The sequence below is a fragment of the Schistocerca serialis genome, chromosome 1 (genome assembly GCF_023864345.2).
Source record: "Schistocerca serialis cubense isolate TAMUIC-IGC-003099 chromosome 1, iqSchSeri2.2, whole genome shotgun sequence".
NCBI classification, from domain to species: Eukaryota; Metazoa; Arthropoda; class Insecta; order Orthoptera; family Acrididae; genus Schistocerca; species Schistocerca serialis.
Window position 1 is genome coordinate 869,923,879 of NC_064638.1, and position 22,797 is coordinate 869,946,675.

General features: G+C 43.8%; 1 protein-coding gene across 1 annotated transcript in view; it reads right to left on the bottom strand.

Moving 5' to 3' along the window:
• The window catches only part of LOC126441603 (G-protein coupled receptor Mth2-like), a 214,682-nt gene that overhangs the window by 115,120 nt on the left and 76,765 nt on the right, over positions 1-22,797 (bottom strand). The window contains exon 3 of the mRNA XM_050090682.1: positions 7,130-7,315. Coding sequence (XP_049946639.1) covers positions 7,130-7,315 — 186 coding nt within the window. The remainder of the gene's footprint in view (positions 1-7,129; positions 7,316-22,797) is intronic.

Sequence of the window (22,797 nt, forward strand, 5' to 3'; positions counted from 1 at the left end):
AGACGATCCCGTATTTCTAGGACCCCGACAGCCTTCCATGCAATTATTGCAACTGCGCTCCTAACGTCTGCTCTCCGTTGAGTGTCTGAGTGGTCTGCCATTAGGCGTTTGTCTTTGACCAAATGCACAGATGACTGGCACACAATTTACGGCGTGTTTTGCTACAAGCCACTTTTCTTCACTGCAGTACGAAACAGTCGCAGGAAACTAATGATCCCTTTTATGCCACTGCAAACGTGATGTGGTCTATAGAAATGTTTAAATATTATAGGATATACCAGATGTTGCCCCCTCTGATGTTATTGAGATATTTCTTATAGCGAGAGGTAAGCACGTGTTAAATCGTGTGCAAAAGCAAAGTCTTGAGTTCGTCGGTTACAAGTATCTCTTCTTGTGTTTTTCCATTGAATCGTACGAATAACCATTTCTGATTCAGCTTCTGGTTTTTCGAATATTGTTTCATTCGATTAGAATGTATTGTTTACCGACCTATTCACCATGTTGCTCCAGTTTTCTTTCTTCGTTTTCTCAGACTGGAATTCTGAATGTCTTATCTTTTTAGAATTTCGTGAGTTTCGACTTTTATCTTTTGCACATCCTATCTGATGTTTTGCAGCCATTTACAACGGGGAAATTTTTCTGCTTGATACGTTCCAAAACTGGAGTAGTCTGCTTTCATCAATCTGATCCGATGTCCATAAAACACCATTCTGCGTTTTCTTAATTACATTCAGCTGCTTAAATTTATTCTATGTATCTTCGTTACTCTGGTTTTGTCCAGGATTTTCAACATTCCAGCTGACGCAAGTCATGGCAGTGAAGTGGGACGTACGAGTCGATCGTTGGACGCAATCAGGGCAGCATAATGAGCCGATGTGGAGACGTAGCAGAATTGGAGAAGAGAGACATCATTTGCGAACAGGTTCATAACTAATTGTGACTGAGGACATCAGAATTGTTAGTGTACGGACTCAGGCTCTCCAGGTGAATACGAAGAGCGGTCCATCACTCGCAGCCATGTAGCATGGCTGTTGTCATGAGAAGATCCAAACCCACATAAACTGCAGAAGAGTTTCACGCCTTCTCATTGCCTATCGACCTCAAACACGACAGAAATTACTGCTGTCATTTAATTCAAGTCACTCTCAACCACTCTTAGAGCGGGCATTGAAATGCGAACAGCATGCAGTGGGCATATACGATCGTGTGTCTCACCAAATGCTATTTCTCACTTTGACGCATGAAGGTGCACGTCTTCTGTGGGCCAAATCTCACAAACCGCATGTTAGTGGACTGGAGGAGCGTTGTGTGGACCGACAAGTCCCGATTTGCCTGTTTTTCAGACGATGGAAGGTGTCGAATGCATCCAAAGCCTATTAAGGCTTTTAACCTTTACTGTGTGGATGGTGTAATTGAGGTCGGGGATGGTTGTGTGATGTTTTGGACTTCGCTTGTACGTTGACTTGGGCCTACTTATTCAGGTTACCCTGTACATGAAATGGGATGTTTATGTCAACATTCTAGCTAACCATGTGCCGCCCTTTCTTTAAATGTTCACGATGAGTGTGCTGTGAATAATCCCATCTCAGGATGTTGATAACAGAGGTGTTCGCAGAGCTGCACGCATGCGTTCCTCGTTTGAGTGACACTCAGGCAGCCGATTGCATTTTTCCAGGCCGGCTTAATCATCCGGTCCTAACTCCACAGAAAATGTCTGACTATTCGCAACAGCGGGTGAAATGTAACAATCGGCATCCGCGTAGTTTGAAAGCCATGTGGAATCGAAATGAGGCATGAGGGCTTTACCTAGATACTTCAAGCCTGAAGAAGTCTGTGATCTCTTTCCCTTGCCAAACTGAGGCCATTATCAAACCCAGAGGCGGTGTTATATTGGGTCAGCTTTTTGTATCCTTGAGTTGACATCTATAACAGCGTTCTTACACACACAAAATGTTATACATGATCAATCCGGCTTGAATCAGAAGAAAAGGTTCAGATTTGAGTACAAAAACCGAGTCAAATTGCTGATAAATACGGAATAAGAATATCGACTGATAAAACAACAGTGATGGCATTTCAAGGACCATAACAGCCACAATTGTTATAGATGAACAAATAATTTAACAATTAAGAGACTTTAAATATTTTTAATTTTCCCAAATCAGATGATGTAAATTGGCGAGAATCGGACGTGTTTGGAGAACTATACAACCTTTATTAAAATATAACGCACGCAAAGAAACGATTAAACTTGACAAAGTAATGCTGCTGCATGGTAGCGAATGTTGGACTTTAAGATCTGATCAATTACGACGAATCTAATCATCAGAGATGAAGTTCCTCTGCTTCGTAACAGGATATTCATTGTTGGACCTAAATGAAAAATACTGTCTGAACTGGAAAGACTGTATCCAGTACACATTCAGTGATAGAACAACTAAAGCGGCAATCGGTCTGACGGAGGAGATAGAGAAGATCCAAAGAAGAGCGGCGCGTTTCGTCACAGGGTTATTTGGTAACCGTGATAGCGTTACGGAGATGTTTATTAAACTCAAGTGGCAGACTCTGCAAGAGAGGCGCTCTGCATCGCAGTGTAGCTTGCTCGCCAGGTTTCGAGAGGGAGCGTTTCTGGATGAGGTATCGAATATATTGCTTCCCCCTACTTATACCTCCCGAGGAGATCACGAATGTAAAATTAGAGAGATTAGAGCGCGCACGGAGACTTTCAGACAGTCGTTCTTCCCGCGAACCATACGCGACTGGAACAGGAAAGGGAGGTAATGACAGTGGCACGTAAAGTGCCCTCCGCCACACACCGTTGGGTGGCTTGCGGAGTATCAATGTAGATGTAGATGTAGAATACAACTCAACCGACAAGAGGGCCGTTTGACATCCCTTAAAGACACGGCGAGAAAAATTCTGAGACCAAACAGTCCTGAAGTCCTAATGCTTGACGACGATGATATTTGTATATATAAGTACATCAGTTCCAACTAATTTAGGAAGAGTTATGGCTTAGTAGGGCAATGGCCTTGCCGCAGTGGTTACACCGGTTCCCGTGAGATTACCGAAGTTCAGCGCTGTCGGGCGTGGTCGGCGCTTGGATGGGTGACCATCCAGGCCCCCATGCGTTGTTGCCATTTTTCGGAGTGCACTCAGCCTGGTAATGCCAATTGAGGAGCTACTCGACCGAATAGTAGCGGCTTCGGTCAAGAATACCATCATTACGCCCGGGAGAGCGGTGTGCTGACCCCACGCCCTTCCTATCCGCATCCTCCACTGAGGATGACACGGCGGTCGTATGGTCCCGGTAGGCCAATCGTGGCCTGAAGACGGAGTGCTTTTTTTGTGGCTTAGTACCAGGAGCTAATCATCAAGGGTCTAAGACACCCCGAAGAAGCACTATGTTTGGTATTGGGGATGGACGTTTAAGCATAACTCGAACATCTGGAACTATCTCAACCTTGTCAGGCAATTAACAGTATCCCCCGCCTCCCAAGATCGGTTTTTTAAGGAATCTAACTCCTACATATGAAACAGTTTCATCTTAAGAAAAGCTAGTTTTTCATGCATCTCAGCGTTTATGACTTTATATCTTCTGAACAGTGTGTCGCACTACGATTGGGTAGTGTACGTGGATACCGTCTGCAAGATGTGTTGAAGATGGAGACAGCAGTAAAGAAGTAATAAATTACAACGGTCTTGAGGAAAGACATTTTTGACTTTCGTTGCATTCTTATCCACTTCGGCTATCCGACCACGTCTCCTGTCTGACCCGAATCGTCATATGCCACACGCTACAGTGTAGCTTTCCTTGAGCATTATTCCTCTTTGCTTGCAGCCCTACTGTATTCTCATGACAGGTCGGACTTTATTGTGCATCTGCACTGAAACATCGACGCGCCATCAGCTTATATTACATTGTTATGGTGTCTTCTTTTGGACGTGCATGTCCGAAAGAACAGACTCAATACCAACACATAATAAAATTAAAATGTGTCATTTGATGCATGAACACTGAAAATTTAATAAGCATCACACTAGCTTGGTTTCATGTGTGTGTGTGTGTGTGTGTGTGTGTGTGTGTGTGTGTGTGTGAGAGAGAGAGAGAGAGAGAGAGAGGGAGAGGAGGGGGGGGGGGCGAGAAAAGTCCTTGTCCTAGAAAGAACTGAAATTATATTTAACGTTAACTGAATGAATATGGTCTACGCACACTGTGTGTTAACATTGTCTCAAGACAATGTACGCACTTCCTAACTCCTGTCGTATTATATTAAGCCTTTTTACCGAAGATTAGATTTCTTAATGAGTTAATTATGACTGTATTTAAAATTTTTAAATTCCACCGATAATTATATATAATACTGAAAATGACATTTCTGTTGCCCTGGTAGCCATTAGGGATGCAACTTGCTATTAGGACTGGGTGACCGTTTTAGCTGTTTAGTAACAGGGGAACTCTGGGCGGAGTGGGAGCCTTAATGTTTAACAATTCTTTGCGAAATAAATGGGCACAAAATATGAAAAAATCATCCTGTCGTACAACCTATCGTGCCTTAATTGGAAATTACTTACAACTGTATGTTATGTATTTCTGGAATTTTTTTAAAGAAATTCTCGCATATTTTCCATTCTGCACTATCCACGTGGCAGAAGTGGATAGGTACTATTTTTGTGAAATTATTGCATAAACGTTCAAATTATTAGGAATATCTTCCTAAAACTATGACAAAATTGTTTAATGAACGGTTTAGACTCAAGCGCATGAAATCTTAAAAATTGTTGAGAATAAGCAAATATTTTAATGTAATTTTGAAAAATGTACCATTATTTTTAGTGCTTAATACCAATTTACTGTACTTTGTTGAATTCCGTCGCTCATGCACGAGGTGTATTTTCTGCCTCACGCATTGACAACATAGAATGCCTAGTAATAAATCCTATAGCCCAGGCCTACCCAGGTAGACAAATTTCTTTGTCAAATCTTGTATGGTAAACCATTTCTTTTTTCTAGCTGATAGGTTAATCAGCCGACAATTAGATGTTTCATCGTTGGACTAAGATGTCTGCCCTCCACGGACTTCAGGTGTGGCATCAGCTCGTCTGTTTGTTCTGCAGTGAACACATTCTTGAATTTCTCTTCTGATTTGTCAACTCTGCAGCTGGGACTAATTTTACTTACGAACCTATCTCTACAAAGTTCGTTTGGGCAAGTTAAACTCTTTAGATTTTTTTAATACTTCAATTTTAGAAGATAAAATGGCTGAAACTGTCATTTCAATCGATTTAATATCAAATTTCTGAAGCAAGCTCACAACACCTGGAAAAGCAAGGACGGAAAAACAGAAATATTCAGTTTCAAATCTACTTAAATAAAAAAATATCGCGTTCGCCCCAAGAGCATATTTCAGGTTAATAAGTCTCATGGAACATCATAACTGACGGATTTCAACATATGTATAGCGAATGGTATGGACTAAGATTACATGTCATTTAAGGGGGTACAATTAAAAACGGACGGATTATCTTGCGTTTAAATTCACTAAAGGTATAAAAATAGAGCTGGAAACGTGAAAGACAACCGTACACTTAGAAGTTGCACTCCAAACGAAGTCAAAATGACTGTTGCATCTTCCTTTTTATTCAGATATGTAGTTACATGCCACTACAATATATTTCAGCATTCTTCAATCTAAAAACTGCCCCGCTATACCGTTCTGCCCTAAGTTCTTCTACAGATGTGACAGATGTACAGCGTGTTTACAAATTAGCTAGAAAAGTAACATTTACTTGTGATAATGGTAAATAACTTATAGAAACGTTTGGCACGGCACTGAATGCAGTATATATGAAGAAGTTTTGTTCCCACATAACACTGTTTGTTCTCGAATTTCCCGCTAGTTGCTAGTTATTCCAACAGTCATCGTGGTGTCGTATAACGATGCAATCCAGATCCGCTACTATAGTTCAGATACCGTTCAAGACTAAATATCACAAACCACCACATCAGAGACAAATCGTTATTAATTGGTAGAATCTTTTCACAGAAATTGTCTGTGTATGACATAAAACGTCGGGTCAGGATCCGTCATCTCTGACGCAGCAATTTAACAAATTTGGCAGTCTTACATTCGTAGTCCAGGTACGTCAACGAGATGTTCCATCTTCGAAGTAATTTGCCTAGTGTTACAATGTCGAAGGTATTACGGAAACGCCGTATTCAAGCCCTACAAATTGGAACTGTTGGAAGCTTGAAGAGGAAAACGAGCTGTGACGAAGCCACCTTCCATACCTGCGGTAAAGTAAATCGTCATGTTCGGATGTGGGGTGAGCAGAAACCACGCCACGTAATCGAACGTATACAGGACTCGCTAAGGTAAATGTTTTTAGAGGTGTAAGCTGTACGAAGATTTACGGTACCTTGACTTTTTGCTGAGTCAATTATAATTGGGATATCGTACCTGGCTATCGTCTAACATTCCTCAATTACAACAGGTTATAGGCGAAATTTATTTTCTAGCAAAATGGTGCGCCACCACATCATCATCCTTAAGTTATCGCTTATCTCCGTAGGAATGTGCTGACCTGAGTTGGACGTGGTGGAACAATATCCTGGCCACCACGATCATCTGATTTAACCCCAACAGACTTCTGTGTATGGGGTTGTATTAGAGACAGAATGTTTGCTTCTCCGCTTCTTGGAAACGTCGACGAGCGGCGAAAACTGATAACACAAGCAGTTTCCATCATACATCAAGACTTGTTTCGCAGGATCCGCCAGGAAATTTATTACAGATTGGAAATTCGTCGTGTTACAAAAGGTAGCCACATTGAACATTTGTAAATTAAACATCATGTACTGCATTCAGTGCTGTAGGAAACATTTCTGCGGCTTACCTACCTTTTTCATGATTAAAGATTATTTTTGTACAACTAATTCATAAACGCCCAGTATTCAAAAAGAAATTCTGTTCGGGTAAGACCCCCTTAGCGACACGTGGAGTGCGATGAAAGGGCTGGTTACCTGCAAAAATAGTACAAAACGACCCCCTGGCGTTACTCTCTTTTCTCTGTGACACAAGGCTGGGGTAAACACGTAACCGGACGCACGAGGTAGCGGCGCACTCACCGAAGGCGATGCAGGCGCCAGTGGAGAAGCGGTGGCCGGCCAGCTGCGTGACGGAGAGGCTGAGGTAGGCGGCGGCCAGGCACAGCGCGTGGTTGGCCAGCGCCCGGCCGTGCAGGTCGCGCAGCTGCGGGAAGCGCAGGTACACCCACGCCGTCGCCACCAGGAACGGCACCGACACCAGCAGACCTGCGGGACACGCAGCTGACTCTAGTCCTTATGGAAAATAAACAAATCTGACGGTAATAGCACTGGGCTTGGTGTGGTTGTTTCGAGAATCTTCCACAACCAGTTAACGTAATTTTGTATACGTCCCTACGTCAAAGCATCAGTGTTGCCGTAGTTTATAGATGTCTATTGTTTTCGTCCACGCAGCTTCGGTATCGCCAACAGCCTTACGCGCTTCGCAGTTGGGAGGTTGCAACATTGCCAACCGTCAGAGCTCGTAGTTCGCCGTAGGAAGTATACAGGGTGGTCCACTGATCGTGACCGGGTCAAATATCTCACGAAATAAGCGTCAAGCGAAAAAACTACAAAGAACGAAACTTGTCAAGCTTGAAGGGGGAAACCAGATGACGCTATGGTTGGCCCGCTAGATGGCGCTGCCATAGGTCAAACGGATATCAACTCCGTTTTTTAAATAAGAACCCCCATTTTTAATACATATTCGTGAAATACGTAAAGAAATATGAATGTTTTATTTTGACCACTTTTTTCGCTTTGTGATAGATGGCGCTGTAATAGTCACAAACATATGGCTCACAATTTTAGACGAACAGTTGGTAACAAGTAGGTTTTTAAATTATAATACAGAACGTAGGTACGGTTGAACATTTTATTTCGGTTGTTCCAAAGTGATTCATGTACCTTTGTGAACTTATCGTTTCTGAGAACGCATGCTGTTACAGCGTGATTACCTGTAAATACCACAATAAATGCTCAAAATTATGTCCGTCAACTTCAATGCATTTGGCAGTACGTGTAACGACATTCCTCTCAACAGCGAGTAGTTCGCCTTCCGTAATGTTCGCACATGCATTGACAATTCGCTGACGCATGTTATCAGGCGTTGTCGGTGGATCACAATGGCAAATATCCTTCAAATTTCCCCACAGAAAGAAATCCGGGACGTCAGTTCCGGTGAGCGTGCGGGCCTTGGTATGGTGCTTCGACGACCAATCCACCTCTCATGAAATATGCTATTCAATACCGCTTCAACCGCACGCGAGCTATGTGCCAGACATCCATCATGTTGGAAGTACATCGCCATTCTGTCATGCACTGAAACATCTTGTAGTAATATCGGTAGAACATTACGTAGGAAATCAGCATACATTCCACCATTTAGATTGCCATCGATAAAATGGGGCCAATTATCCTTCCTCCCATATTGCCGCACCATACATTAACCCGCCAAGGTCGCTGATGTTCCACTTGTCGCAGCCATCGTGGATTTTCCGTTGCCCAATAGTGCATATTACGCCGGTTTACATTACCGCTGTTTGTGAATGACGCTTCGTCGCTAAATAGAACGCGTGCAAAAAATCTGTCCTCGTCCCGTAATTTCTCTTGTGCCCAGTGGCAGAACTGTACACGACGTTCAAAGTTGTCGCCATGCAATTCCTGGTGCATAGACACCGGGTACGGGTGCAGTCGATGTTGATGTAGCATTCTCAACATGGCCGTCTTTGAGATTCCCGATTCTAGCGCTATTTGTCTGCTACTGATGTCCGGATTAGCCGCGACAGCATGTAAAACATCTACTTGGGAATCATCATTTGTTGCAGGTCGTTGCTTACGTTTCACACGTGGCTGAACACTTACCGTTTCCTTAAATAACGTAACTATCCCGCGAACGGTCATGACACTTGGATGATGTCGTCCAGGATACCTAGCAGCATACATAGCACACGCCTGTTGGGCATTTTGATCACAATAGCCATACATCAACAGGATATCGACCTTTTCCGCAATTGGTGGTGGTGGTGGTGGTTAGTGTTTACGTCCCGTCGACAACGAGGTCATTAGAGACGGAGCGCGAGCTCGGGTTAGGGAAGGATTGGAAAGGAAATCGACCGTGCTCTTTCAAAGGAACCATCCCGGCATTTGCCTGAAACGATTTAGGGAAATCACGGAAAACCTAAACCAGGATGGCCGGAGACGGGATTAAACCGCCGTCCTCCCGAATGCGAGTTCAGTGGGCTAACCACTGCGCCACCTCGCTCGGTCCGCAATTGGTAAACGGTCCATTTTAACACGGGTAATGTATCACGAAGCAAATACCGTCCACAGTGGTGGAATGTTACGTGATACGAAAAGTGGTCCAACTAAAACATTCATATTTCTTTACGTACTACACGAATATGTAATTAAAAATGGGGGTTCCTATTTAATAAAAACGCAGTTGATATCCGTTTGACCTATGGCAGCGCCATCTAGCAGGCCAATCATAGCGCCATCTGGTTTCCACCTTCAAGCTAGATGAGTTTCGTTCTTTGTAGTTTTTTCGTTTGACGCTTATTTCGTGATATATTTGGCCCGGCCACTATCAATGGACCACCCTGTACAGTATCTGATTAAAAATATCAAGACATCTATTAATGTGATGTGCGTCCGCTTAACACTTATGCGAATGCTAGAACTTCAATGAACTGTCGGCGCCTGAAGGGATGGCAGCACATTATACCTCAATAGTCGAAACTGAGGAATGACGTGGTGGTGTACGCTGGAGTCGGGGACGAAGTCTACGTCCTAACTCATCCAATTTGTGTCGGGACGAAACTCAGGCCAGTCATACAATTTCAAGAATTATTACTGTCCGTAAGCCATTGTCTCACAGATGCTGCCTTAGTAAGTGTGCGTTGCCATATTGATGTAGCCAGTCCTTGTCTTCGAATAGTTTTTCTACTGAATGCCACACACATTGCTTTAAAATGTATTCGTATATTTCAGAATTTAGCATTTTATTAAGCTCAATGAGGGGATCACATCCTAAACACGAAAAATACCCCCATACCGTGACACCACTTTCTCTGTACTTCACTGTCCGCCCCTGGTACCTGAGTGGTCAGCGCGATGGAATATCATACCTCACGGCCCGGGTTCGATTCCTGGCTGGGGCGGAGATTTTCCCCGCTCAGAGACTGGGTGTTGTGTTGTCCTCATCATAATTTCGTCCCCAACAACGCGCAAGTCGCCGAAGTGGCGTCAACTCGAAAGACTTGCACCAGGCGAACGGTCTACCCGATGGGAGGCCCTAGCCACACGGCATTTCCATTTGCACTTCACTGTTGGGACTACACATGGCGGCAGGTAAAGTCTGCCAGGCATTCACCAAAGCCAACCCTTCCACCGGATTCTCCACAGAATGTAGTGTGATTCGTCATTTCAAATCACTTTTTTCTAGTCATCCACTGTCCACCGACTTCACTTTTTCTCTTCTCACCACCTCAAGCATCACTTAGCACTGACTACAGACCTGTGTGGATAATGATGACCTGTTCGACCATTGCACCTTATTTTTTGTAAGTCTCTACGTAGAGTCATCGTGGTAGGTGGACTGCTTATAGCCCTTCGGAACTTACCAGTTATTCCTACCAGTGATTTCATGTGACGTTTTACAACCACTCTCTGCAAAGCTCGACGCCCCTGTTCGTCAGTACATGAGCTCTTCCTGCTTTGGTTTAGCTGAGTTTGTTTCTTCGAGATTCCAGTTCAGAATCACAACACCAACAGTCCATTTGGGCGTCTTTAAAAGCGTTAGATTGTCAGTGAGGGATTTGTTACTCAGGTGACGTACAATGTGTAGTCAACGTTCGAAGTCACTGAGTTCTCTGACCGACCCATTCTGCTTTTACTGCCTCTCTGCTGTCTACACAATACTCGCTCCTCCTCTTACACTGGCGGGCCCGTCTTTCGTAGGATCTACTGTTCGATTCCGCATTACGTAGTTGTGTCCAGAAGCATTTTAACGAGATATTCTATAGTATGTGGAGGTTGGAGCCCGGGCAATGGATATATTTTTCCCGTGGGGGCGTTGTTTGTCACTGGCGAAAACAATGATGAACAACAACGGAAATTGGGTGAGGAAGTATCGGAAATATCGGGGGGGGTGGGTTGTAGTAGTGGTGCTAGTGGTGGCAGTGGCAGTAGTAATAAAAGCTATATTATTCATTAAAAGCTTTGCTTGGTGGCATTCTAAGCTAATGTAAACTTTTCACATTCGAATTCGTAAACTTTGAACACAAGAATTCGACTGCGAGAATGTGTTGCAAAAACTAAAAACAGCTCTTGTCTAGAAAGCGCGTCGCATTTGATGAGCAACAGCTACTTATAATTGCTAAGTTGGGCCTGGTGTAATGCGCTCTCTTCTTTAAAAAAATGCAAATCATAGTTAGTTCATAACATATTTGAACAAGTAAAAATGATAACTAATATTTTGGCATGGACTTTCGATGTGCGCAATGAATTGATAAATTATAGCTTCAAAAGTTATTAGTTTCCTGATTGGATAAGTTCTGTATTGAAAAATCCTCTTCCTTTGTTTTACGAACATCAATACACAATAAAATCGCAATTCCTGTGTGGACAAACTTAAATAGTCTCTAACATCAAATGTGACCTTTTCAGAAATACAACTCGTAAAAATGACAAATATTTAAATTCAAATTAGGAATGGCCTGAGCTCAAGTTCAAAATGTTCAAATGTGTTTGAAATCTTAAGGGACTTGACTGCTAAGGTCATCAGTCCCTAAGCTTACACACTACTTAACCTAAATTATCCTAAGGACAAACACACACACCCATGCCCGAGGGAGGACTCGAACCTCCGCCGGGACCAGCCGCACAGTCCATGACTGTAGCGCCGAGACCGCTCGGCTAATCCCGCGCGGCTGTGCTCAAGTCTTTGGATGTCTGAACAAAGAACACGTAACTACAAGCCGCAGCAATGAAGCATAAATTTTGAAATGAATTACCTCAAATTAATACCTCTTCTGTTACTAATGAAAATTGTAGTCTCAGTCTCTTTCCTCATCTCAAATAACACTGTTCTACAAAATAAAGTTTTCATTTTTCTGAAAAAAAAAACAAAACATTGTGATCCTAGTTGTACTCAGAGTGCTGAATTCAAACCGGTTTTCGTTTTTTTTCTGTCGGGGTAGTTTATGACTAATTGCAATTTTATTTCGCGTTTCTGTTTCTGATATAACGCAGCAAACATGAGGTGAAAATCGATAAACAAATTCACGTTTTTGTGATGTTGTAAGTTTGTCACATCAAAGGAGGGTGAGATATAACATAACACAGTAATCTTTGTGTATACGCTTTGTAGTATTTATTTGACATGAGAAATTACAGAAAATTAACAAAATAATGAGTCACTGTATAGTAATGGACATCACTTTTTCTCTTGTGAATCTTTCTATTCTCGAACGATATTCCAGCAATAATCTGCTAACACAGAAGGTACCCACTTCCCTTCAAAACGCCTTTCTATGGTTCATCCGATAAGTCAATACAACTCTTTGTGAAATAGTCCAGATGAGAGTCCATCATATGTACCTTCAAAGACATATTGCACCCCAGATCTTGGTATGCTTTGGTCATGTCATTCACCATTGCTTTGTAGTTAGTAGCTCCTCTTCTTCCGAAATTTTCTGACACTATCTATGAGCAGTCCCATGCTGTCTTTTCCTTTTCAGTTAAATGTACTTCAAAATTTGCATATTTCTGCAGATCCTTGATTTGTGGGTCCACAAATACACCTTCCTTTATTTTTGCAGCTGAAAGACAGGGGAATCTGGTAGTTAGATATGCAAACCCACTGCCTGTTAGATCCATGGCCTTTAAGAATTGTTTCATTAGGTCAAGTTTGATGTGAAGCGATGGAAGTAGTATATCTTCAGGAGCTACCAGACTTTCGCATTGTACATTCTTTTCGCCCGCTTTCCATCTCCGCCTAGGCCATTTCTTTTTCACATAGTGACAATTTCTGTCTTGGCTATCCCACTCGCAAAGAAAACAGGCATACTTCGTGTAGCCTTGTTGCATTCCCAGTACCATAGCAGTTACTTCGAAATCTGCACACATTTCCATTAGTATTCACTGTATTGTAATGAATTTAGCATCCTTTGTACGAATTCGTAATTCTCTTTGGTTAAGCTGGCGTAAGCTACCGGTACAGAGGGTATTTTATTTCCGTTATGGAGCTAAACACCCTTGAGACTTGTTTTCGACGCCATCTGTGAAAAGTCTCCACTCATGTGAAAAATAGGTGAAGTTCTGCACTTTCATTAGTCCAGCAACGTCATTGCAAAATGTCAGTGCTACATCAGTTGCAAAATAGGAAATAAAGACACGCTCTCTGTGCCAGAACACACTGATTTTAGTACTTTGGTGGAGTAGATTATACTCTTGTAATCTTGAACCAAGCAGTTGCGCCTTTTGTTTAGTTAGTCCGGATCACGTACTAAAACATTTAAATCTCCTCGTGTTATCATATGTATCGATGACTCACTTGTGCAGCGATATAAAGGATCATCTGTGATTTCTTTCATACTGCTTACTTGCCGGCCGTTATGGATGAGCGGTACAAGGTGCTTCAGTCTGCAACCACGCGACCGCTACGGTCGCAGGTTCGAATCCTGCCTCGGGATGGATGTGTGTGATGTCCTTAGGTTAGTTAGGTTTAAGTAGTTCTAAGTTCTAGGGGACTGATGACTTCAGATGTTAAGTCCCATAGTGCTCAGAGCCATTTGAACCATTTTTTGCTGATTACTTCACTGTCACTTTCCAGCAGTGAATTAGTTTGCAGTAACATGTAGCACAGCAGAAATAAGGTGCCAATTCTTTATCTCGGTCTCCTACCTCTACTCCAAAGTGATGTTTATATGCTTTCTATATGACTGCTGAAATTTTCTTCCTATTTCTGACAAAGGCACCGAGCGAGGTGGCGCAGTGGTTAGACACTGGACTCGCATTCGGGAGGACGACGGTTCAATCCCGCGACCGGCCATCCTGATTTAGGTTTTCCGTGATTTCCCTAAATCACTCCAGGCAAATGCCGGGATGGTTCCTCTGAAAGGGCACGGCCGACTTCCTTCCCCATCCTTCCCAAATCCGATGAGACCGATGACCACGCTGTCTGGTCTCCTTCCCCAAACCAACCAACCAACCAACCATCTGACAAGTGAATTTCCCACATATATAGCAGGAGTTGTTTGGCTTTTCTTCAGTAGTACACCTGTACTACATAGATACTAGAGAGCTAGAGAAACGCGAATATGTAAAAACAAGCAGTCAATTTACCTTCAGCACCAGGCTAAATCTGTTTAAACTCAGGAACTTGTAAGTTCAACTACGCTCGGAAACATGACAGAGACGGTTACTTGTCAGCCAAAACACCCACTCGCTAAGATTGACACAAATTACGGCTAACACCACTGTTGTGAACTCGATGCACCTGCCTCTGGGAAGCCTGAAGGCTTACTGCCGATGCAGCGACCGGCTGTCGCCGTTCGAGTTACTGAGCTATTGCAGGTGGTCTTAATGACATAGGTGTGGCGGGTGATAACCCAATGAAGTCTGATTCTTCCCAGCTGCTGTTGAACAAGAAACTGTCACACTCCATCACTACTGGGTGCAGTAGCAACCCGTATTTCTCTATAACATCCTCGTGTTTGCCACTAATTGTGGAGATTTACACTCCTGGAAATTGAAATAAGAACACCGTGAATTCATTGTCCCAGGAAGGGGAAACTTTATTGACACATTCCTGGGGTCAGATACATCACATAATCACACTGACAGAACCACAGGCACATAGACACAGGCAACAGAGCATGCACAATGTCGGCACTAGTACAGTGTATATCCACCTTTCGCAGCAATGCAGGCTGCTATTCTCCCATGGAGACGATCGTAGAGATGCTGGATGTAGTCCTCTGGAACGGCTTGCCATGCCATTTCCACCTGGCGCCTCAGTTGGACCAGCGTTCGTGCTGGACGTGCAGACCGCGTGAGACGACGCTTCATCCAGTCCCAAACATGCTCAATGGGGGACAGATCCGGAGATCTTGCTGGCCAGGGTAGTTGACTTACACCTTCTAGAGTACGTTGGGTGGCACGGGATACATGCGGACGTGCATTGTCCTGTTGGAACAGCAAGTTCCCTTGCCGGTCTAGGAATGGTAGAACGATGGGTTCGATGACGGTTTGGATGTACCGTGCACTATTCAGTGTCCCCTCGACGATCACCAGTGGTGTACGGCCAGTGTAGGAGATCGCTCCCCACACCATAATGCCGGGTGTTGGCCCTGTGTACCTCGGTCGTATGCAGTCCTGATTGTGGCGCTCACCTGCACGGCGCCAAACACGCATACGACCATCATTGGCACCAAGGCAGAAGCGACTCTCATCGCTGAAGACGACACGTCTCCATTCGTCCCTCCATTCACGCCTGTCGCGACACCACTGGAGGCGGGCTGCACGATGTTAGGGCGTGAGCGGAAGACGGCCTAACGGTGTGCGGGACCGTAGCCCAGCTTCATGGAGACGGTTGCGAATGGTCCTCGCCGATACCCCAGGAGCAACAGTGTCCCTAATTTGCTGGGAAGTGGCGGTGCGGTCCCCTACGGCACTGCGTAGGATCCTACGGTCTTGGCGTGCATCCGTGCGTCGCTGCGGTCCGGTCCCAGGTCGACGGGCACGTGCACCTTCCGCCGACCACTGGCGACAACATCGATGTACTGTGGAGACCTCACGCCCCACGTGTTGAACAATTCGGCGGTACGTCCAACCGGCCTCCCGCATGCCCACTATACGCCCTCCCTCAAAGTACGTCAACTGCACATACGGTTCACGTCCACGCTGTCGCGGCATGCTACCAGTGTTAAAGACTGCGATGGAGCTCCGTATGCCACGGCAAACTGGCTGACACTGACGGCGGCGGTGCACAAATGCTGCGCAGCTAGCGCCATTCGACGGCCAACACCGCGGTTCCTGGTGTGTCCGCTGTGCCGTGCGTGTGATCATTGCATGTACAGCCCTCTCGCAGTGTCCGGAGCAAGTATGGTGGGTCTGACACACCGGTGTCAATGTGTTCTTTTTTCCATTTCCAGGAGTGTATATATAAAGTATCCCTGACAACGATATTTTGTTTATACATTTGAATTTCCCATGGTAAACTGGTTTAGAAGTATACATTTTAATATCAGAAATAGATCCCTTCCCTTGTCTAACAGTGTAATGAATCAGTAAATCAACATGTTCCGCTTCCACAGAACATAACTGGAACCGTACCACTCGGCCTTTGCCATACTACTACTCAGAAAACACCATTGCTGGCTACTGTCTGCTCATCTCACGATTAACAGTGCGCGTCATCTCCCACGCTTCTTGCAAAGAGGTCGTCCAAATAAGCCTCCAGGCGACACAGCATCTCTGATGACCCTGTGCACTCACAGTTTCAAACAGTACAAAGGCAGATACGCGTTCATGACATCCCAATACTAGAGAAATTTCCGTGGAATTATCTACAGCCTCCTGTCAGTAGCAGTAGTAATGCTTCAAGAAAAAGAGAATGGGTACTAGGGCACTAAAATGCAAGTGTACGCAGTCTGAAAGGAAATCACGAGGAGATTCGGTTTCGACTGCACTGAGAACTTTTCATCATAGAGATACGCTTCCGTCATGTTTTCATCAATTATACAGAGCCACTCTCAGTTTGTCAAGTGAACCAAAGCAATGAAAGGAAGAAATATATTTTGCGTTGTTTTGTTTCATTGCAGCTTTGTACTGATCGACAACGGAACAAAAAAAAAGGAACAGAGATGATATTGCAAGCAACGTTATTGCGGACTGTGTTGTTGCAAGCTTTGAAGTGTATGCTACAAGAAATTTATTGTTGAAACGTGTATCTTTTACTTCATTGATCACAATGTACGAGTGAACGATTCATGTGGCGATGAGAAAGAATATCTCTCACATAGTGGTTGTTTATGTTAACAACACACATCGACTTATTTGATGGCTTACTGCTCTCTAACAGAGATATGCTATACTGACGGAAAAAAATCGCAAAAAATAACGTTGTTGTTTTTGTGGTCTTCAGTCCAGAGACTGGTTTGATGCAGCTCTCCATGCTATTCTATCCTGAGCAAGCTTCTTCATCTCCCAGTACCTACTGCAACCTACATCCTTCTGAATCTGCCTAGTGTATTCATCTCTTGGTCTCCCTCTACGGTTTATACAAAATTTATAGATGACAAATAGAATGCTTACCTTAACACATTTCCCTTTCTATTTGAGAGTTGCTTTCCATTAGAACGTTCTAAATGTGGTACTAGCAGTAATAGACAGCCCAGGTGGCTGACTAGTGAGATAAGGATATCATGTAGAACAAAGTGGGAATTATATCAAATGGACTACTGTTTCTTACGTACATAGCCACACCCCTACCACAGAAAGAACTCCTTGAAAAACAGTCAGCTAATCTGTATCCTGGCGAAGGAAGCGCCTGAATTGTTAAATTATTTAAGTGGTGCTCTGACATACCAATAATTTCACAGTCAACTTCTATAAGCAGTTCACTAACTTTTTCTCTATAAACTCTTATATTTTGATGAAATATGCTAATTACTTCTCTACTTGGAAACATTACATAGTCTCAAGGTGAGTCCTTAGTTAGAGGGAGCTTCTATAAACAGGTATACCTATCAGCTGACTTCAATCTAAGAACGGTGCAGGTCTAACACTAATACTGTTGCTGTGTTCTGTCAGGCAGTAATTGAAAGTTCAGTTTATGATACACAGGGTTAAACAGGTATAAATGCAGATATTTTTGTATGTGGTATCTTAATATGTGAACACATCTGTGTTGTTGTTTGGTTTTTCTCTGGAATGTTTACCGAAATGTGGCAGCAGACTCGCATACCACTGATAATTTTGACCGGGATAGCTCAGGCATATACCTTGATCCATCTCTAATAATCAGGACACATGTGTCAAACGAAAACATAAAAACTGGAGAATGGGCAATCTGATTTTTCTATTCACTATTCTATTCTAGGATATACAATCAAGACTGCGAATATCATTTGTTACATGGAGTGACTCCATTTTATTTTGAAAGGTTGGACGAGATGGAATGGAACCTGGAAACGCTGACAACGGACCACCTGAGACATCCTATCCTCTCCCAGCTAGTGCGCGCTGTTCGGCGCATCACAGTGGCCATAATCATCGGAAGTAATTGCCATCTCCGACATACATACAATTATCCTCAGCTGAGCCTCAAAGAAAGTGGTGAGTATCTTATTTGCAAGTCTGTTTTTGTGAAACAAAGCGTTGCTGTTGTTGTGGTCTTCAGTCCTGAGACTGGTTAGATGCAGCTCTCCATGCTACTCTATCCTGTGCAAGCGTCTTCATATCCCAGTACCTACCGCAACCTACATCCTTCTGAATCTGTTTAGTGTATTCATCTCTTGGTCTCCCTCTACTATTTTTACCCTCCAAGCTTTCCTCCAGTACTAAATTGGTGATACCTTGATGTCTCAGAATATGCCCTACCAATCGATCCCTTCTTCTAGTCAAGTTGTGCCACAAATTTAGGGAATACATTTGTCTAGGTAAAATGCTTAAGCAAGCAACATTGCAAGATCACAGGTTAAAGTAAGCGCGAGGTAAGCCATTGCAAATATGAAATGCTGGAACATTAATAACCGGTGTAACCGACAGAACGTTGAATTCAAGCATGCAAACGTGCATGCATTGTGTTGTACAGGTACGAGATGTCAGTTTGTGGGATGTAGCTCTATGCCTGTTGCACTTGGTCAGTAAATACAGGTATGATATCCCCATTGGAGACAAGTCTGGTGATCAAGTAGACCAAGGCATCATGTCAACGCTCTTTATAGCATGTTGGCTACATCAGCGGTATGTGGGCGAACGTTATCCTGTTGGAAAACACCCGCTGGAACACTGTTCAGAAATGGCAGCACAACAGATCCAAACAACAGACTGACGAAGAAACTTGCAGTAAAGGTGCATGGGATAATCACGAGAGTATCTGCTGAAATACGAAATCGCACGTCAGATCAGAACTGTAGGTGTAGGTTCCGTGTGTCTCTCACAGAGAGGTTGAATGTGGGCCCTCAAATGGCTTCCTCCTAACCAACACATGGCCACCACTGGCACTGAGACAGATCTAGCTTTCATAAGAAAACACAACAAACTGCACTCTGTCCTCCAATGAGCTTTCACTTGACGCCACTGAAATTGCAAATGGCAGTGGTCTGGAGCCAGTCGCCGGCCGAAGTGGCCGCGCGGTTCTGGCGCTGCAGTCTGGAACCGCGAGACCGCTACGGTCGCAGGTTCGAATCCTGCCTCGGGCATGGATGTGTGTGCTGTCCTTAGGTTAGTTAGGTTTAACTAGTTCTAAGTTCTAGGGGACTAATGATCTCAGCAGTTGAGTCCCATAGTGCTCAGAGCCATTTTTTGGAGTCAGTCGAACACACGCTACAGGGTGTCTGGTTCAGAGCTGTCCTTGAAGTAAGCGATGTGCAACAGGTCATTGTGTCACTGTGACTTAGGTTTTCTATGATTTCCCTAAATCGCTCCAGGCAAATACCAGGATGGTTCTTTTCAAAGGGCACAGTTGATTCCTTCCCCATACTTGACAATCCAAGGTTGTACCCGTCTAATGACCTCAATGTCAATGGGACATTAAATCCAACCTCCCTTCCCTTTATCCTTTCCTCTTTTCCCTTGCTGTCTGGCTATCTCCCCATCCTCCATTCTCTCTCCACCTTATCACACTCACCCCAACAGGAGACTGGTTGTTCTTACTGATACAGTATTTCCTTCCAGATGGTAACTAACATCTGTTCCAAATTTTACTGAAATCCCTCATGGACAGGATGGAGGGGAGAAGGGAGGCTAAACTAGGTGGACAGAGAGACAGGGGGCTGGACGGGGTGGCCAGAGAGAAAGAGGGGGGGGGGGGCTGGAAGAGATGGACTAATAGAATATTGGAGTAGGTACATACCAGGGAAATGCAGGGTATTCATCTCGTTGTTAATCAGGTGCCATATTCTTTACTTCTACGCACATCTGACGAAATGACCGTGATGTGAAAAACCAATGAAATTCAGGCTCATGTCAAGACACATGATCTGTTGACAGCGTCTTGAGCACTAACTCAAAACGTCCTAAGTTCCGAGTGTTAACCTCACCACAGCTTAAATTTTCAATAAAAATCATCAGCAATGTCGAACAAAGACTTCTTGCATAAGAAGTCACCCTTGTTCTGCTATGAGCCTTGTCGAAGAGGATGGAGAAGCGGATAGAGGTTCAGAGTACTCTCTTGTCACTGGATGAGAAACTATCCCTAAAATGTGGAAGAACCAGCCAAGATGATCCAGAGGGCAATGGAAAACATTGCATTAAAGAGAATGTGTATCCACAGTATCTGTGGCTTGTAACAAAAAGTGTCATGATGATCTCTCCGTTGCCGAAAGAGTCCGGACTAGTCCCCCATTTAGATCTCTAGGAGGGGACTACCAAAGGGTAGGTGAGAAAAAGATTAACTAACGAGTCGGGATGTGGAATGTCAGAAGTTTGAATGTGGCAGGGAAGATAGAAAATATGGAAAGGAAATCGCTAAGGCGCAATTTAGACATAGTGGCGGTCAGTGAAATGAAAGAAAGAAAACCAGGATTAATGGTCAGAGGGGATAATATCAACAGCAGCATGAACTAGTATAACGGGAATAGGACTCGTTACGAATAGGAGGGCAGGATAGAGAATGAGTTACAGTGAACCATTCAGTGACAGGTCTGTTCTCATCAGAATCGACAACAAACCAACACCGACAACAAAAGTTCATGTAGAGATGTGGACGTCGTGGTGAGAGAGAGAGATAGATAGAGAGAGAGAGAGAGAGAGAGAGAGAGAGAGAGAGAGAGAGAGAGAGAGATAGAGATGGAGAGATATAGAGAGAGTGTGTTTATGAAGATACTGGATGATTAATTCAGTATGTAGAGGAGGATGACAATCTAACACTCGTGGAGACTGCAATGTAGTTGTAGGGGAAGGAGCAGAAGGAAGACTTACTGGATAATATGGGCCTGATAATAAGAATGAGAGAGGAGAAAAACTGAGTTCTACAATAAATTTCAGCTAGTATTAGTGAATACTCTGTTCAGTAATCACAAAAGGAGGAGGCATATTGGAAAACGCCGGAAGGTATGGGGAGACCACAGTTGGATTACATCATGATCAGGTAGAGATTCTGAAATCAGATATTGGATTGTAAGGCATATACAGAAGCAGATATAGACTCCGTTCACAGTGTGGTAATGACACAGAGTGTGCTGAAATTTAAAAGACTAGTCAGCAAGACTCAGTGTGCGAAGAAGCGGGATACGTAATATGCAAGGAAAGCAAAGAACCACTTTAAGTTCTCTGAGCGTATAGGGACTGCGATACTTAATAGCTCAGTTGGCAGTTCAGTTAAAGAGGAACAGACATCTCTAAAAAGGGCAATCATAGAAGCTGGAAAGAGAAACATAATTACAAGGAAGGTGGCGGCTAAGCAACCACGTGTCTGCAGCTCGTGGTCGTGCGGTAGCGTTCTCGTTTCCTGCGCCCGGGTTCCCGGGTTCGATTCCCGGTGGGGTCAGGGATTTTCTCTGCCCCGTGATGCCTGGGTGTTGTGCGATGTCCTTAGGTTAGTTAGGTTTAAGTAGTTCTTAGTTCTAGGGGACTGATGACCATAGATGTTAAGTCCCATAGTGCTCAGAGCCATTTGAACCATTTTTAAGCAACCATGAGTCACAGGAAAAGTACTTCTATTGATCGACAAAAGAAGGACGTAAAAAAATATTCTGAGAAATTCAGGAATAAAGAAATACAAGTCACCTAGGAATGAAATAAATAGATAGAGCGGGGAAGCTAAGGCGAAATGGCTGCATGAAAAATATGAACGCATCGAAAAAGAAATGAATGTCGGAAGGACTGATTCAGCATATAGAGGAGTCAGAACAACCTTTGGTGTAATTTTAGGAGAGGACGGTAACATCAAGAGTGCAATGGGAATTCCACTAGTAAATGCAAAGGAGAGCGCTGTAGGGTGGAAAGGACACTGAAGACCTCTATAAAGGTGAAGACTTGTCTGATGACGTGATGGAAGATGAAACGGAGGCGACATGGGAGAGGTAGTGGGGACAGTGTTACAATCGGAATTTAAAAGAGCTTTGGACGACTAGAAATCAACTAACGCAGAGGGTAAGTAACATTTTCCATCGGTAATTCTAAAGTCATTTGGGGGGAGTGGCAACAAAATGACTATTCATCGCCATCAGTTTGTGCAGTTCGTTTCATTTCTGACACTGATCAGACTGAAATGAGTAGTTGTTCAGAATTGATTATACATATATAGGGAGCAGAGAAGATGCTCGTGCATCCAGTTACAGATACACGTGTACCAGGAGAAATCAGGCGAGCTATGACCTCCATGAAAAAAAAAGAAAAGAGCACAGTATCCTGCTGCAGCTTCTGTCTGACATGTTACTGGTCCTGGTGCGACCCAGAGCTGTCGCTCATTCTCATGCAATTTTATGCGATTGTGATGTGATCAGGAGCTATTACTTTCTCACTACTGTGTTGAAAGC